This window comes from Prionailurus bengalensis, chromosome C2 (genome assembly GCF_016509475.1).
Source record: "Prionailurus bengalensis isolate Pbe53 chromosome C2, Fcat_Pben_1.1_paternal_pri, whole genome shotgun sequence".
Taxonomy (NCBI): domain Eukaryota; kingdom Metazoa; phylum Chordata; class Mammalia; order Carnivora; family Felidae; genus Prionailurus; species Prionailurus bengalensis.
In genome coordinates this window covers 99,174,014-99,191,289 of record NC_057350.1, presented here as the reverse complement: position 1 = coordinate 99,191,289, position 17,276 = coordinate 99,174,014, and the positions used below count along the sequence as shown (strand labels likewise).

Sequence of the window (17,276 nt, the reverse complement as noted above, 5' to 3'; positions counted from 1 at the left end):
CCCTCTCTCTCTTCCCCTAACCCATTTGCATTCTATCTCTGTCTCTCTCAAAAATAAACAAACATTAAAAATTTTTTTTTAAAAAAAGACTTTCAAGCTGATTAGATGACATCCACACACACCACTATGACTAATCAGCTTTACTCAAAGTCTATTGATTTAAATGTTGATCTCACCTCAAAAATGTGTTCACAGAAACATCCAGAGTAAAGTTTTAGCAAATATCTGGGTACCACAGTGTGGCCAAATTGACAAAAAATTAACCATCACAGTGACCTGCCCAAAGTAAGATGTTTGTGGGAGGTGGTGGGGGCGGGTTCTGTGTTTTCTAGTATAAGTTTTTGTGTCACACTAGAATGACAAGTGTTATGTCTGCTTTATTTTGGGTCTTCTTTTTTCTCTTCTGGCAGCAACTTTTGAAGCTACCAGAACTTGTGTGAATTTCAAAAACCCTAACCGAAACAAAACGAAACATAACAAAACGAAACAGTAATTACCAAAGCAAAACACGGATTCCAGGCTCAATTAATGCTATGGCCATCAAATGTATGCTCTTACTGATGACATAATTGCTTAAACTATAATTCAACCATCCAATATTACTTTAAATGCAATCATGTTCTAACCTATAATAGGTTCTAGAGACACAATTATAACTGTTCATTTTTAAAATTCACCAAATTTTACTAATATTGTGTGTAATATAGATCAGCGTTTGACATACAATAAATCGTTTGGAAGAAAAAGCCCTTGAACTTACAATTTCACTGATTTTTATTAGTCTGCCAATCTTGAAATATCAGAAACATTAGCAATCAAATCTCCAGCACCGGGGACAAGTAATCACTTGGTCACTTTTTTCAGCTGTTTGCTTTACTCTGGGTACCAAATGGAAAACATAATGAACAAATGATCATTATCATTAGGCACTCTTTGATTATGGGAGTGTGATGACGTGTTGCCGGTCAAGAAAATCCTCTTCCTCCTCCTCCTCCGTGCTGCTTTCAGGAAGTGTCAGCAAAGACTGAATTTCAGTATCTTTTTCAGAAGAGCTGGAAATACATTAAAAGATCAATACACAATATACAGAACCAGGTTTCAACTCTTCATTCATCTTCTGATCAATACTACATGCATTGAAGTCATTGGAGGCAGGCCGACGTGAGGGGGCTGTCTCCGACTGGGGCCATAATTTTCAATGTGCCCAATATACCAAGCCTCCTTTTAATGAGAAATTCTCATCATTCTCCCTCTCCCGAGAAATAAAGCCACAGTGGAACCAAGGGGAGACGATTTTATGCTCTCTGGTTGTGTCTTTCACTGATGATTCAGAAGGCACTTCAGAAACTTGCCGAGCCTCAGGTCATCATTAAGAACATTCATCATTACGTTGGCTGTGCAATAGAATCCCAACGAATAGATTGCCAAATAAATCACCTCTTTTGCGTACTGTAAATTAGGACTATGTGGATAGCCAATCAAGATATGCCAAAACCAAATTTAATGGCAGCAATTATTTAGTTATTTTATCTTGTTACATTTTACTGTGGAGAAGAACTGGTAGAAAGTCTAGCATACAGGTGTCAGGTCTAGGGAAGGAAGTAGTGTGGGGGAGCAGAAAGGAGTTTGTGTAATTCAGATTTTTTTTGTCCAAGTTATCTAGAATTTCAGCCCATGCTATGCCACTAAATAATATAAAATACTTCATCCTGTGATAGGTATCTTTTTGGATTCTTTTTTATGACCCACAGAGGCTAAATCAGCAAGTTCCTAGACTCTGATCTGTGGGTTAGGGCAGATCTGACTGAGATAAAAATTTTCACTGGTCTAAGAAGGGAAAATAAGGACAAGGTAAGGACTTTTTCATGACGTTTTTAATTTTAAAGAACTGCTTTATTCTGTTTGTGCCCCTTATATTTTTAGTATTAAATGTCCTTTCTTTTATGAAATGATGCTGAGAGTATGTGGTAGGTTTAAGTTACTTTGTTTTAAAAGAGCTTTTTAGGGAAAAAAATAGCAACTTTATACTGATCTCTCTTTCTAAAAATGGAAGTGGTGTTAGAAATGCAAAAATCCAAGGGCCACAGCTAAATGATTTTCTCCTTTAGAAAGATGGAATAATAATGGACTCTTGATTCCCTTTTAATGCAATATTAGACTTCAAACCAATCAAAGGAATTTACAGTTCAAGGGACTTTCTATTTTACATTTATCTTAATCCTTCTACAAGGATCCTTCCTCCCTTTTCAAGAAATTCCAGCACGTCAGTAATAGACTGACATGATAAACTACTTTTTTGAAGCATTAGTATAACCTATGTTCTTTACAAATTGATCAACCCTAAATGTTTTTCATGTGAGGAAAGAATGAAATGACTTAATTTAAAATATGCTATCATTAACAATCTTGACGGAATTTCAAGAAAGAATCTTCTCGACATTCTATTCTAAAAGTTTTATTCACATTGAGTAAGATTCTATTAGTGCAAAGTGTTTGAATTTATTAAGTTAATTAATGCAAGTAAAGCAACTGTTTTTCAATATAAGAAGAAATGCTGAAGGATTATAAAATTCCCAATATCTTTTCGTTTTTCTGACATACATTGTCCAGCAGAGAATTATCTCTTCACATTAAAGCAACAACTTCATAAGCCTTCTACTAAATCCTGATAATACGACGACAAAGGACCCAAACATTTTATAGAGAATGGCCATATAAAGCACCCATGTGAGTGCAATCTTTTTTCATATAGTAAAGATAACTATTTGGGGCTTGTCAAAAATTTCACCATGTATGCTATCATTACATATGAGCTGCCGGCTTAACCTACCTCTGTTCCTTAACTCCACAGAGGCTTCCGGCACTTGAGCTCTTAAGGAAATCTCCGGTAGTCTGACTTATGTCCAGCAAGTGGTTGTTGAAGGCTGGTAACTCTTCTGAGGTTAGACTGTAAAGTTTTTCTGAAGGATCTGAAACATTTTATGTCAGCACATAAATTCAAGACACAAACACAGCATATGGTGCTGAAAGTTTACCCAGCATAAACTATAAGCATTACAAAGAAGGTCAGTACAGATTTTTAATCACCTCAATTTTCTAGTATATGCGGGATGAGCAGAATATGAAGGAGGTTTGCTCTGAGCTTCTAAATTAGGGCATGGGTATCAAGTCACCTTAATCAGATGGATTATGTTTTTGTTTTTGGTTTTTTTGGGGGGGGGATTGCCCCAATTTGTTTTTAATTTATTGAGATATAATTGACATGTAACATTGTGTAATTTTAAGGTGTACAAGATGTTGATTGGAACATTTATATATTGCAAAATGATTACCACCATAGTGTTAGCTAACACATTTAAGAGCTACTCTCTTAGCAACCTTCAGGTATATAATATTATTAGCTATAATCACCATGCTGCACATTACATTGCAGAATTTGTTCATCTTTTAACCAAAAGTTTACACTGTTTTGACCAATATTTCCCCATTTCTTCCACCCCCTAGCCCCTGGTAACCACTATTCTAGTCTCCCTCTCTGTGAGTTTGGATTTTTTAGATTCCATATGTAAGTGATATTATATAGTATTTGTCTTTCTCTGAGTTATTTCAACTAACCTAATTGATTTTTAAATATATACTACACTTAAGAAAGTGTTAAATGTCCTGAGAATTTACAAAATTGCAAAGAAAGTCACAGGTTCCTCTTTTAAGGCTAGAATATCGTGCAAGTCCTCAATTTGCCAGAATGTTAAACACCTTATTGGTTATTTTTGTCTTCTAAGAAATAAAAGCTTTACCCCCATACAGTCTGAGGTGAAGGTTACTTTTGGCAAAGCTACCCTTTCTTTTTCTGCTTCCTTTCTTTTCTGCTACCCTTTCTACTTTCTGCTTTGTTTGGATAGATAATAACCATTTGTATGCGAAAGGGGAGAAGACTTAAATCTTTTACATGAAGCAGGCCTATGGTTTAGCTCATGTAAGGGCAAACAGTGCAAGTTAAATAAGCAAATGCATAAGCAAACATATTTTATATAAACTACCAAAAAGTCAAGTACAAAAATAAGTATGATTGCTGTATTAGAAAGACCATGATGCCTTCTTTTCATCATTGATGAAGTTGGAAGAGCCATCTAACTTTTACCTAAGGTTATGGTGGCATGACTTTTAAAACTGTTAAAATTACCGGGTGCTACTTTTCCCCTTACTCTGATGAAAGTGCAAGCAAATATTCTCCTGATGACAAGGCCCACACTCCAAACTATGTGTAACATTCACCTGGACTGAGAGAATTATTCTATGATTATGATTACGATTATTTCTTGGATAGTATTTACTTGAAGTTTTTGAGCAAGCAGACATTCCCCTGCTGGAAGAAACTTCGATTATTCCTGCTGCAAGACAGTCCCCAATACATTTACAACTGGAAATGTCCTTAAAATTATTTAGCCCAGTGACTTTCAAATTATGATACCTGGAGAAATACAGTCGTCTTGGGGCTGAGGCTCCTGTTCCACAACCCCAAAATCATCAAAATGGCTTTACTCGGTCTGATTTAAATTTGGAGCTCTGTATAAGACTAATTTTGAGAAAAACAAAAAGATTCTTCAGCTAGAATTTTTATTCCCTCCCTAGTTCTTGGAGATTAGGAAACTGAAGGTCCCCGAGACACTGGTTGCTTGTTGGAAGTCACACAACCAGAGAAGAAGAAACGCAACTAGCCCTAAGCTCTTCTAGCTCAGCAACGTCGGAAATCTCTGTATCTCAGAATCTCATTCTTCAGCGTGGACTTCTATTTTCTCTTCTCTTTTTCCACAAGGTAAAAAAGACAGGTATGCAGAGCACCCTCACTTGCCCCAGTGATAGGGACTGTTACCCGTGAGAAAGCAATCAATTCAGGATTTGCAACTGGTGCAACTACAGAACTGAAACCCAATAACGACTCTTAGATCTAAAGAACACCACCAGGAGAGGTATCCGACCTCTGCAGGGCAGTTCAGTCCTGACTGAGCAGAGCTAATTCGGATGGTGTAGATAGAATGGGCCTACTTTTATATAATTGTTCATTCTCAAAATATTTCCAAGTACCATGTGAAGTTAAGAGGGGCAAAGGTGACATCACCTGATTTTCAAGGCAGGGAAAAATAAAACTGCCTAGGAAAACTCTATTGTGGGTTAGTGTTAAATCTAAACGATCAATTATACAAAAACCTAAGATTTTCTAATATAAAACCAGGGAAGACTGGATTGACATTTATAGTGGAAATTCAGCTGTTATAAATTTACTTTATAACTGTCTAGAAAGTGGACTATTGAGGAATGAATTGAAGTTAAGCCTTTTCTATCCCTGGAGTAATAGTGTATGTTCTCTGATCATTGAAGAACCTCTTAAATTCGATAATAAAGAATGGCAAAGGGGAAAAAAATGACTAAATATAAAGTTTTAAGGTGTATTTCTAAAACTCAAGTCATTTAAAATATACACGTAAAACTTTATTCTACAGGGAAATGAACATTTAGATGAGTAAAGGAAATGAAGGAAAGAGAAGTGGGAACAAAGAGACAGGATAAAAACTTCAAAGAACAGACACAAAGCAGACAGGTTGCGTTCCTATAAGGAACCCAAATCACCACCACCACTACCATCTAAAGGACTATTAGCAGAGATACCAATGACATCCCAGTGTTTAGGAGGCTGTGACAACCAGGACACTTACCCTGTAACCTGTGAGCCCCCTCCCCAAACCTTCAGACTTTTGTTTTTCTCTCTCTCCATCTCTTCCCTTCTGCTATTGTGTCTCGCCTTGTTTATCCCTTCTTACCTTCTTCCTTTTACCTTCTCCCTGCCCACACCCTCTGCCTCTTATGCGGTCACAATACTGATTAGGAGTAAGGATTTCACATTAGTTAAGTGCACTGTGGTAGGGTGGTGAGACAAAGGAATGTGGGGCAGACTTGCCCAGGTTCATGCCTGGTCTCTTCTGAGCACCCAAGGAAGACCCTGGGTAGTTATTACGTCACCTAGAGCCTCAGTTACTGTATCCACGAAGGGGAGATTAAAAATCATACCTGCTTCGTTTGCCTTCACAGAGTAGTTATAAAGAGCAAATGAAGCAACATTACATATAAAAACAAGTAGTGACTATTACTCATTGAATGGCTTCATATTCCTTATGTCAGAATTTTAAAAAATATGTTGACTTTCATTTATATGTGGCACTCATTTTTTTCCCTTGAAATTGAAAGGTGACCCAAAGCAAAAAGATTGCCATTCCAGTCCATCTTAACCTCTCTTTACAAGGGTTACTTACTTAATCTGCTAACTATAAACCCTGATTAGCCCCCATACATATCTTACTTGATGGTCAACTTATGAACAGAGGCTCCAATTATTCACGATCTCACTATTTTTTTCTCCAACAGTATAGCTACATCAGTTAGTATCAGGGAGATTTTTAGTCTTTCTTATTTAAGAAAATTACTTTCCTCTTTTTAATTGCTTGGCTCAGTTAACTACTGTGGACTTATACAAACATAGGATTGCCATGGGAATGTAAGTCTTAAAGTACAAACCCTTAAACCACAAGTCAGAATAAGTTTGAACAAATGAATTATTTTTAACTAATGAAAACATGAATGCCTTAATGTGCATTATTACTGATCTTTCTCATACTGCATATCTTCTGATGTTTCCCAAATTTCTTCAGGCTATGACAATATTCAAAAGTTGACAAAGAGACTTGGCAAGTAAGTTATATGGTTACGTTGAACCTACTAAGGAAGTGATGATAGCTTTATTTACAAAGATATTTGTGGAGGAAATAATTATATGGAATGAGCTAAAACTATCACCCTCACGGTGGCCCAGAAGAAAACATCACCGTGGAATGAAAACAGCTTTCAGATGTTTTTGACTGAAAATTAGACTTACCAAGAGAACCTTACCTATATTGTATGTGGAAAGTACCAACCACTGGTTCCTTAAACAATTTAAGTTTCTTTTTCAGGATTTACTATGTGCTAAGCAATTAACTCTTAAGAGAGAATGTGTGTGTGTGTGTGTGTGTGTGTGTAGAGAGAGAGAAAGAGAAAGGAATCTTTCATAAATATAATATTTAATATATCATTAAATTCAATCATTGAACAATTTTATGATAGGGCCTATTGTAGCCATCTTTCATACACAGAAACTGATGCAAAGTGAGATTGTGAAAGTCATTTGCCCAATGTCATGAAGCTAGGAAGTAGAGGTTTCAAATTTCAAAACCAGGCTCCTGGACCCAGAGCCTGGCTCAAAACTGCCCGGCTTTCCTGCCCCCATCTCCTGATTCAGCAGGAAGTTGGTCTGCAACCTGTACACCTGTCCTCTACCCCCGCCCGCCCATTTGCCTGCCCTGCCTGCTTCTGAAAGGGCTCTCATATCAGCCACAGCAATCTGAATGGGGAAACATTTCACTGAATATAGTTATTTGCTGTCTTTTCTTCTCCCAGTTGCCTGGCACAGTTGTTTTCCATAGAACTTAGAGGAAATGGATGTATCCTAGAGCTAAGAGAAAACAAGTCACGTCTGCTGCTCACAAAATGTCAGCTTTCACAGGGATGTGAACACATTTACATTTGTATAAGAGTCAAATTGTGTAGCTGTGCGTCTGTGCAACCAAACCTCATACGGAGTTTTTCCAGGCTGCACCATAAGTAGTGAAATGTGGGTGGAATTTTTCTGCCCATTGATGCTAAACACAATACAAAAGCCTTGTACAGAAACCGTGAGTTTTCTGGAATAGCAGCTGATGACACCACAGCATCTATCACCTCACTGACAGTTTTGTTGGGTCTGATGTGCCTTCCTTCCTAAGCTCCAGGTGAATGTCTCCAAAGCTGTGCACTCATCCAAAGCCAATCTTCCCAAACATAAAGAGAGCTGTCCATGGGTCAAGTGTGTGTAAGTGATTTAGTTCTGCTCCTGGACCATCAGAAAAGCCCTGGTGGTTCACAGGCCACGCAGCGTATGCTGCCTTCATATACGAAAAGTTACGCACTCTTGTGAAAATACTGGCATCAGTGTATGGAAAAATGAGTGGCAGAGGGAAAAAGTGAAGTATGTAAGAACAAAAGTGATAAAGGAAATAGGGAAGCTGGTGGTTAGAAACAAACACAAGAGACTACTGCTTGTTAAGTCTAGTGTTTCATTTGTAAATAATGGAACTCACCAATTTATCAAAATAAGAAACCCTTCATTTTCTGATTAAAAGCTGTATGGTTATCCTTTTAGATCTAGTTCAGGCCTGTCATGCTTCATTTTAGAATTAGTCTTTAATGTGAGAATTACCTCCAAGGAGACTTACATTTGATTTTTAGTATTTTAGAGGAAGGCAAATGGATTGGGTACAGATGGATCACAGACTCTCATCCCCCAACCCATAATGAAATGAATAGGAAAGGCAGAAGAACTAAACTAAAATAAAATCATAAAGGAATCGGACAAAGAAAGGAGTGTAAGTCCACATAATAAATTTCAACAAGGGACAACCAAATAAAGACTCTCTGTGGTGTAGCTGGGTGCCACTGCCGTCCATTCACTTTCTTCCCCAGCCGATACGAACACTAAACTAGTAACAGGAAAAGGAGAGTCATCGAAAGCACTGACAAGTCTCACCAATACCACACCAATTTGGAGAAAAGTAGGTGAAGGGGAAAGAAGAAGAAATAATTTGAAATATTTGTAAAACCCCTAAGTACCCACTGGAAGATCTTAGCAGAGGCAAGAAAATTACAAACCTGCAGGTGTCCCCACAGGGACAGAACACAGCTGAAACCAGGTGCAATGAAATTTAATGTAATCAAGAAGAAGACTAGCGAGCCCAGGCCTTCCAATAAAGGAGGATAAGCTCCCCAGCCCTTCATCGATCCTCCCATGCCTTTGAGCTGGCAAGATACAGAAAACAATGCAATAACCAATCCACAAATAGTAGCTCCAAAGAGAAGACTGGCATACCTTGGTACAGGTGGACAGCATTTTAGGGAAAATGTAATCTCACTATATCAGAAAAGAACATATGAGCAAAGCTGCCCACAATAAGTATGAACGCATAAGATACAAAGAAATGACAGCAACTAGCTATGCAGATGAACAAACTAGAATCCGAGAATCCATGGCATGCAAAGAATGATTAAATAAAAGATCAATCTGGTAGAAAACAGATCAAGACCAAAAGAAAATTCCCCCATGAGTCCTTTAGCTACAAAGGAAAGAATGAAAATGATACATATTTTTTAAAGTGTAAAACTGGGGCACCTGAGTGGCTCAGTCGGTTAAGCATCCAACTCCTGATTTTGGCTCATGAGTTGGGGCCCTGCACTGAGCTTGTGCTGTCAGTGCAGAGCCTGTTTTGCATTTTCTCTCTCCCTCTCTTTCTGCCCTCCCCCAGCTCATGCTCCCTTTCTCTCAAAAATAAATAAATTTAAGAACAGTGTAAAACTGTTAAGGAGCCAGTCTAATATGGTGGTGTAAGAAGACCCTGAACTCACCTCCTCCCACAGACTCACTGAATCTACAGCTACACAATTCCTCCCAAAGAGCTGAGGGCTGAATGAAGAGCTTTTGCACAATAAATAAGAGGGAGACCACACAGAGAAGGGCAGGAGATAGGGATATAGTCATGAAGGGAACCCCATCCCCAGTGTGGCAACCTGCAGTGGGGAGGAATATCTCCAAGGGATCCATGTACATACTCTCTCACCTTGGGACACATGGAAAAATAGTGGTTTAAAAGGCAATTTGACTGCAAGTGAAAGAAATCTATTTACTAACCTTAGTGCATCTGCTAAATGGTGAGAAACTTCTAGAGATCACTCTGGGGTTGAAAGGACCAGCAAGTGCCATTTTTTTTTAAGTTTATTTATTTTGAGAGAGAGAGAGCACACATATGTGGGAGAAGGAGAGACAGAATCCCAAGGAGGCTCCATGTTGTCAGCCAATGCAGAGCTTGAACCCACAAACCATGAGATCTTGACCTGAGCCAAGATCAAGTGTCAGACACTTAACTGACTGAGCCAACCAGGTGCCCTGAAAGTGCCATTTTTTATGTCCCCCCTCCACCTTGATAGCACAGACAAAAGCAAGGTCCAGGTACTATAGTTGGCCTGCTCGAACTGACCCAACAAGTCCGGGCCCCTAGCTTAGAACAGCTGCAGCCATGTCCTCAAGACAACCCCACCGTGGTACACCCTGGGCCAACTCCACTCATGGGTATGGAAGAAATGCACCTCAACATAAGAAACATCGTATATGACAAACCCAAATGTTAATTATACTCAACCATGAAAAGCTTAAGATCAGAACGAGGATGCCCACTGTTACCACTTTCATTGAGCTTTCATGTTTCATTCAACATATTCAACATTGGAAGTCCTAATCACAGCAAATAGGCAAGAAAAAGAAAAAAAAAGTCACCCACATTGGAAAGGAAGAAGTAAAATGCTCACTATTTGCAGATGGCATGACACTGAATATAGAAAAACCAGGATTCAACCAAAAAACTCTAAGAACTAATAAATGAATTCAGTAAAGTCACAGGATACAAAATTAATACACAGAAATCAGTTGCATTTCTATACATAGTAAAAAGATATCGAAAAGAGAAATAAAAAATAACCCCCATTTACAATTTCATCAAAAAGAATAAAGTACCTAGAAATAAATTTAAGGAGGTGAAAGACCTGTATTCTGAAAACTGTAGGATACTTATGGAAGAAGACAGCATAAATAAATGGAAAGATACAACATGCTCATGGATTAGAAGAATAAATACTGCTAACATGTCCACTCTACCCAAAGCAATCCAAAGATTCAATGCAATCTCCATAAAAATACCAATGGCATATTTATAAAACTAGAACAAAGAATCCTAAAATTTGTATGGAACCACAAAAGATCCCAGATAGCCAAAGCATCTTGAGAAAAAAGAACAATGCTTCAGGTGTCACTGCAAAGCATGGAAACAATAGATCAATAGAATAGAACAGAAAGCTTAACATATACATGGTTAATTGAACTATGACAAAAAAGACAAGAATATACAATGGGGAAAAGACAGTCTCTACAATAAATGGTACTGGGCGGACAGCTACGCACAGAAGAATGACACTGCACCACTATCTTATACCACATATAAAAATAGATTAAAAATGGATTAAAGACTTGAATGTAACACCTAAAATCATAAGGCTCATACAAGAAACCATAGGCAGTAAACTCTTTTACACTGGTCTTGGCAATATATTTTTGGACTAGTATCCTCGGGCAAGGGCAAGAAAAGCTAAAATAAACAAATGAGATTATATCAAACTAAATGGCATTTGTACAGCAAAGGAAACCATTAACAAAATGGAAAAGCAACCTACTGAATGGGAGAAGAATATTTGCAAGTCATACAGCCAATAATGGATTAATATTCAAACTACAAAAAGAACTTACACAACTTAGTATCAAAAAAGCAAACAACATGGGTGGTTTAGTCAGTTAATCATCCAGCTCTTAGTTTTGGCTCAGGTCATGATCTCATAGTTCATGGGATGGAGCCCTGCATCAGGCTCTGTGCTGACAGTGTAGAGCCTGCTTGGAATTCTCTGTCTGCCTCTCTCTCTGCTCCTTTCCCACTCTCTTTCTCATAAACAAACAAACAAACAAACAAACAAACATTTTTTTAATTAAAAAAAAAAAGCAATGCATTTAAAAAATGAGCAGGCCTGAACAGACATTTCTCCAAGAAGACAAACAGAAGGACAACAATCACATGAAACGATATGCTCCATATGACTAACCATCAGGTAAAGGCAAACCAAAACCACAATGATATACCACCCATCAGATTGGTTATTATCAAAAAGACAAAAAAAAATAACAAGTGTTGGTGGGGACACGGAAAAAAGGAAACCCTCGGACACTGTTGGTAAGAATGTAAATTAGAGCAGCTACTATGGAAAACAATACGGAGGTTCCTCAAAAAAAGTAAAAATATAACTACCATACAATCCAGAAATTCCATTTCTGGATATTTACCTGAATAAAATGAAAACACCAGTTCAAAGAGATTATCTGCACCACTATGTTCATTGCACCATTATTTACAATAGCCAGGATATAGAAGCAACCTGAGTGTCCATGAATATATGAATGCATAAAGATGTGAGATACACACACACACACACATACACACACACCAGAATATTACTCAGCCATAAAAAAAGGAATGAAACCTTGCCATTTACAACAACATGGAAGGCAAATACCACATGATTTCACTTATATGTGGAATCTAAAAAAACAAAACAAACACATAAAACAAAACAGAAACAGTTTCATAGATATAGGAAACAAACCGTTGGTTACCAGAGAGGAAAGGAGTGGGAGGAGTGAGCTAAACAGGTGAAGGGGATGAAGAGGTACAAACTTCCAGTTATAAAATAAACAAGTCATAGAGATATAATGTACTGCATAGGGGATACAGTCAATAATATTGTAATAACTGTGTGTGGTGACAGATGGTAAGTGAACTTACTATGGGGATTATTTCATAATGTATAAACATACTGAATCACTATTATGTACCGCTGAAACTAAAATGTTATGGTAAGTCAATCACATTTCAATTAAAAATTAATTAATTAAAAACAGCAAAACTAATCTCAAAGATCAAACGTCATGTCAGATGTTAACAAGAAAAAATTTTTCAATGATCACCTGTTCCTGCATAGGATCCAATACCAGAAAAAAACAAGCTATAATGAACACCACTGAGACAAGTTTTAAAAATTAGATAGGCACTGTGGACTAGAGTAGAGGATCATATTGTATCAATGTTAAATTTCCTGATTTTTGATCAATGTATTATGATCCTTGAAAGAATGTCCTGTTCGTGGGTAACACACACTGACTGATGTATTTTTTTACACTCAAGTATGTTTTTGATCAAGGCTCACAATGTTTATAACCTCCTCTCAAATGATTCACAAAAAAGTACAGTGTGCATGTGTGTGTGTGTACGTGTATACATATATCCAAATAGCGCAAAAGACAAGTAGTGAACTCGGTTAAGAGTATACAGTAATTCCTTCTACTATTCTCTCTCCTTTTTAAATTTTTTAATATTTATTTTTGAGAGAGAGAGAGAAAGAGAGAGAGAAGACAGAGCATGAGTGGGGGTGGGGAAGTAAGAGAGGGAGACACAGAACGTGAAGCAGGCTCCAGGCTGTGAGCTGTCAGCACAGAGCCTGATGCGGGGCTTGAACTCATGAACCATGAGATCATGACCTCAGCTGAAGTCAGACACTCAACTGACTGAGCCACACAAGTGCCCCTCCTTGTACTATTCTTGCATTCTTGAAAATTTTCCATAAGTTTATAATACATCAAAGTAAAAATTTACAAAAAGAAATCAAAGAATACCTTTAGAAAGCTAATGTATTAAATCAGTCAATAAAGAATGGATTATAACTGTAGCTGAAAATTAAAATCCCAACATAGAAGACAAGCTGAAGATAAAGTAGTAAATGCAAAGGAATAAAATTGGTTAAAAGAGTTGACGAAAATGTAAGTAAATACATTGTACAAAGAAGATCCAACACAGACAAAATAGGTTCGTCAGCAGGATAATCCCATATGGAACAGAAAAGCAATTCAAATATACAACAGCAGAAAATATCTCTGAAAATAAGGAGCAATTTTTCTACAGATAGAAAGAGAGCCCACTGCTTTAAGAAATGCTGAATTATTGATATTGAAACACATTCCGGGTCCTGTTATTGAATTTCAAAGATTAAGAAAAAATTCTTCAAACATCCATTCAGGAAAGAAGCCTGTCACATGCAAGAGAGAGAGTGAGGAAAAAAATAAAGGTGACCTCAAACTACTTCATAACAGAATTCAGACACAGATAACAATGAATCAGCATGTACAAGGTTTACGAGAAAAATGCCCCAACTATATTACCTTCAGTCAATTTGCCGTTTAAATATAAAGGAAGCACTCATTCTCAAACATGAAAGAACTTGAATAATAGAGCTACAATTAAATTCAACCAAACAAAAGTAAATGGAAAAACTGTGCTAAGTACTAACTTGCATCAAAATGAGGCACAGAAGACAGTGGAGAAATGTCTACTAAATGCAGAGGGAAAAAAGTGTGATCCACTAGATTAATCTAGCTAATTTGCCATTCAGCCGTAAAGATGAAACAAATTCTCAAGAATGTCATGATCGAATCTTCTAGAGCTGAATCAAAATAAAAGGCTCAAGGGGTGCCTGGGTGACTCAGTCGGTTAAGTGTCCAACTTCGGCTTTTTAGGTCATGATCTCACAGTTCATGGGTTTGAACCTCCAGTTGGGCTCTGTGCTGACAGAGCGGAGCCTGGAGCCTGCTTCAGATTCTGTGTCTCCCTCTCTCTCTGCCCCTCCCCTGCTCATGCTCGCTCTCTCTCTTTCTCTCTCTCTCTCTCTGAAAAATAAAATAAAACATTAAAAAATATATTTAAAATAAAGGCTCAAAATTGGAAAGCCAAAATAAAAATGCTGGTACTGATCATCTAATCTTTATGAATTTTCACTAAGAAAAAGGAAACAAAAGGAAACCTTAAAAAAATAAAAAATTGTAACTATAATAGCAATATATTCAATAGTATTTATAATCACACGTGGCTAAAAAACACAACAAATAAGTCCTCATCCTTATTATAGGGATTTCATCATTATTGTATAAAACTAAATCATAGATAATTATAAATGGTCTTGATTGCTTACTATTTCTTTTTTGCCTTTTTCTTAATTTTTAAAGGGATATTTACACAAAAGTACAAGACAGACTATATAAAGTTGCCAATATCCCACTGTTTCTTGTCTACAAAAAGCAATTTCATATAGTTAAACTTAATATTTTTGTGATGAAAAAGTACCTGAAATCTATAATTTCCATTAGTTTCATTTCTATTTATCTTTTGTTTAATTGAGTAAATATGTAACCATTTAAAAATACATAGAGCCTACATTTATTTTTTATAAAATGACTACTGTCTTTCCTTCAATCTATTCATCCTTCTAACTATGTATTTTTACATGTATACTCATGACATAAGCAGATGTTTAAAATATTAATATTTGCTCATCAAATAAGATGGTTATTTTCATATTAAGGATTTCATATTAAGGATTAAGGATTAAGATGTTGTGAGGATTTTGGCTTCCCTTTTAGTATTTTTTGGTATTTCTTGAATTTTTCAAAGCCAAGATATGTTCTTTTTATGCAAATAGAAAAGTTTTTACTCTGAGGTGAACAGAGGAGGATATCACTAAAAACCAACCAACCAACCAACCAACCAACCAACCAACCAACCAAACAAACACAAAACCAAAAAGCAAGCACACGTGGAAGTTTCTGGCCTGCTTCTTGGATGTGCGGCAGGAACAACTGCATGAACAACTTCCTGATGAAAAGAGGACTGATTCCCCTGGGGTCTGTTACTGAACCAGACCCTTGTATGTTCACGAATATGGTTATGATTTGCTAGACTACAATCACTGAGATTTTAGGAAAGGGCATGCAGAAGTCTAATTTCTCCTCAAACTGGTATGCCAATCAGCAGCACTGGCATCAAATGGGTACTGGTCAGATGTGCAGAATCCTGGGCCCCACCCCAGAATCTGCATTTCAGTGCGTTGGCACTGAAGCTTGCCAAATACTGCTTTAAAAGATCTAATAGCTCAATCCTCCAACAAGGGTGTTGGGCAGTAGCTTTAATAAAGCTACAGAGATTAGCCACTCAGCAGGTTTGTAGAAAGAAGAAAAAAATATATTTCGTCCACATGAAGTTCCTTATGCCACATTTTTTTTTTAAACAGAGACAGAGCACGAGCAGAGGAGGGGCAGAGAGAGAGGGAGACACAGAATTTGAAGCAGGCTCCAGGCTCTGAGCTGTCAGCACAGAGCTCAACGCGGGGCTTGAACTCATGAACCACAAAATCGACCTGAGCCGAAGTTGGACACGTAACCAACTGAGCCACCCAGGAGCCCCTCCTTATTCCATTTTAACTGTGTATTATGTAGGCTAAGGGGGCCATCTCTGATGTGGGCATCCACCCATTTGGGAACATTCTCAGGGAGATGTCAGGGGATATCCAAGGAAACAAATACAAAGGTTAACAGTTATATGAGGGAAAAAGGGAAAGCCTTGTTTTCTTGGAGGATGTTACAAAGAATCAAGCAGAAGGCAGAGTTAACATTGTCTACAGTAAGAAAAAATAGCATTACCTGCAAGATTTCCCAGCACATTTAATTCTTTTTCCAAATTGTCTAAGGTTTGCTGATCAGCAGTGTCATCTAAGAAAGGCTCAGTGTGGTCAGTAACATCAATGTATTCAATATCTGAAATTTCAGAAGCAGCTCTAGATAACGATCGAACAGCTGCACTTCTTGATCGAGGATGGGAGAAGAGGCAACCGGAGCTTTTTTTCACAGAGTTGGAAAGGGGTATATGTGCTGTTGAAGGTCTCTGTGATATCTCCCCTAAAATGAAAAATAAAAAAATTTTGATCAACTGTTTTAAAATTTCTGAATGAATGCTTAAAGATACAAAATACCACCCCTTTGAACCTAGAGCAGTTAATGCCAAGTTACTTTCCCTACATCATAAAGAACACCTTGGGGTTATTTTGCTCTTTTTTTTTCCTTACACTCAGAAAAAGACAAGTTAATTTTAATATTAACTGAAGCAAAACTTCTGTGAACCAAGTCAATTCCAGAACAATTCAACATCCAATTTTATAATCTACCCGATAGCCATCCAAACTGTGCCGTTTCTTTTTTTCTTTTTTTAAATATGTGCCCTGTTTCTTAAATTCCAGGATTATACCAAACTCTGCCTTTTAAAAGAAAAAAAAACATAGAATAGACATGGTACACTTCCTAGTGAACCTAGTGAGTTTTATTTGATGGTGCTTAACATTCTTCTACTAAAACAAATATGGACACAAAATATTAGTATGAAAACGCTTTTAGAAAAATATGGGCTTTAAAGAAATTGAGATCATATTTCTTATTTTCCTAAATATGAGTTCACTCTCTGTTGCTTTATAGGGCAATTAGTAGAAAAGTTCCAGAAACATAGATCTACCTCAGGTAATTACTTTGTTCCACTAAGGCAGTCACAACTTTGTCCTGACCTATTTCAAAGGCTGATTTAGTTGGTTTCTTCAACATGTGTGTTTCTTTCATAGTAGGAAAAAAATCC

General features: G+C 37.1%; 1 protein-coding gene across 3 annotated transcripts in view; it reads right to left on the bottom strand.

Annotated features, from left to right (window-relative positions):
• Positions 1-756: 756 nt before the first annotated feature.
• The window catches only part of ZBBX (zinc finger B-box domain containing), a 116,693-nt gene continuing 100,173 nt past the window's right edge, over positions 757-17,276 (bottom strand). For all 3 annotated transcript variants that reach the window (XM_043594971.1, XM_043594973.1, XM_043594974.1), the window contains 3 exons: positions 16,298-16,552; positions 2,831-2,969; positions 757-1,052 (listed from right to left, as the gene is read on the bottom strand). In XM_043594971.1, coding sequence (XP_043450906.1) covers positions 938-1,052; positions 2,831-2,969; positions 16,298-16,552 — 509 coding nt within the window. In that variant the 3' untranslated portion in view covers positions 757-937. The remainder of the gene's footprint in view (positions 1,053-2,830; positions 2,970-16,297; positions 16,553-17,276) is intronic.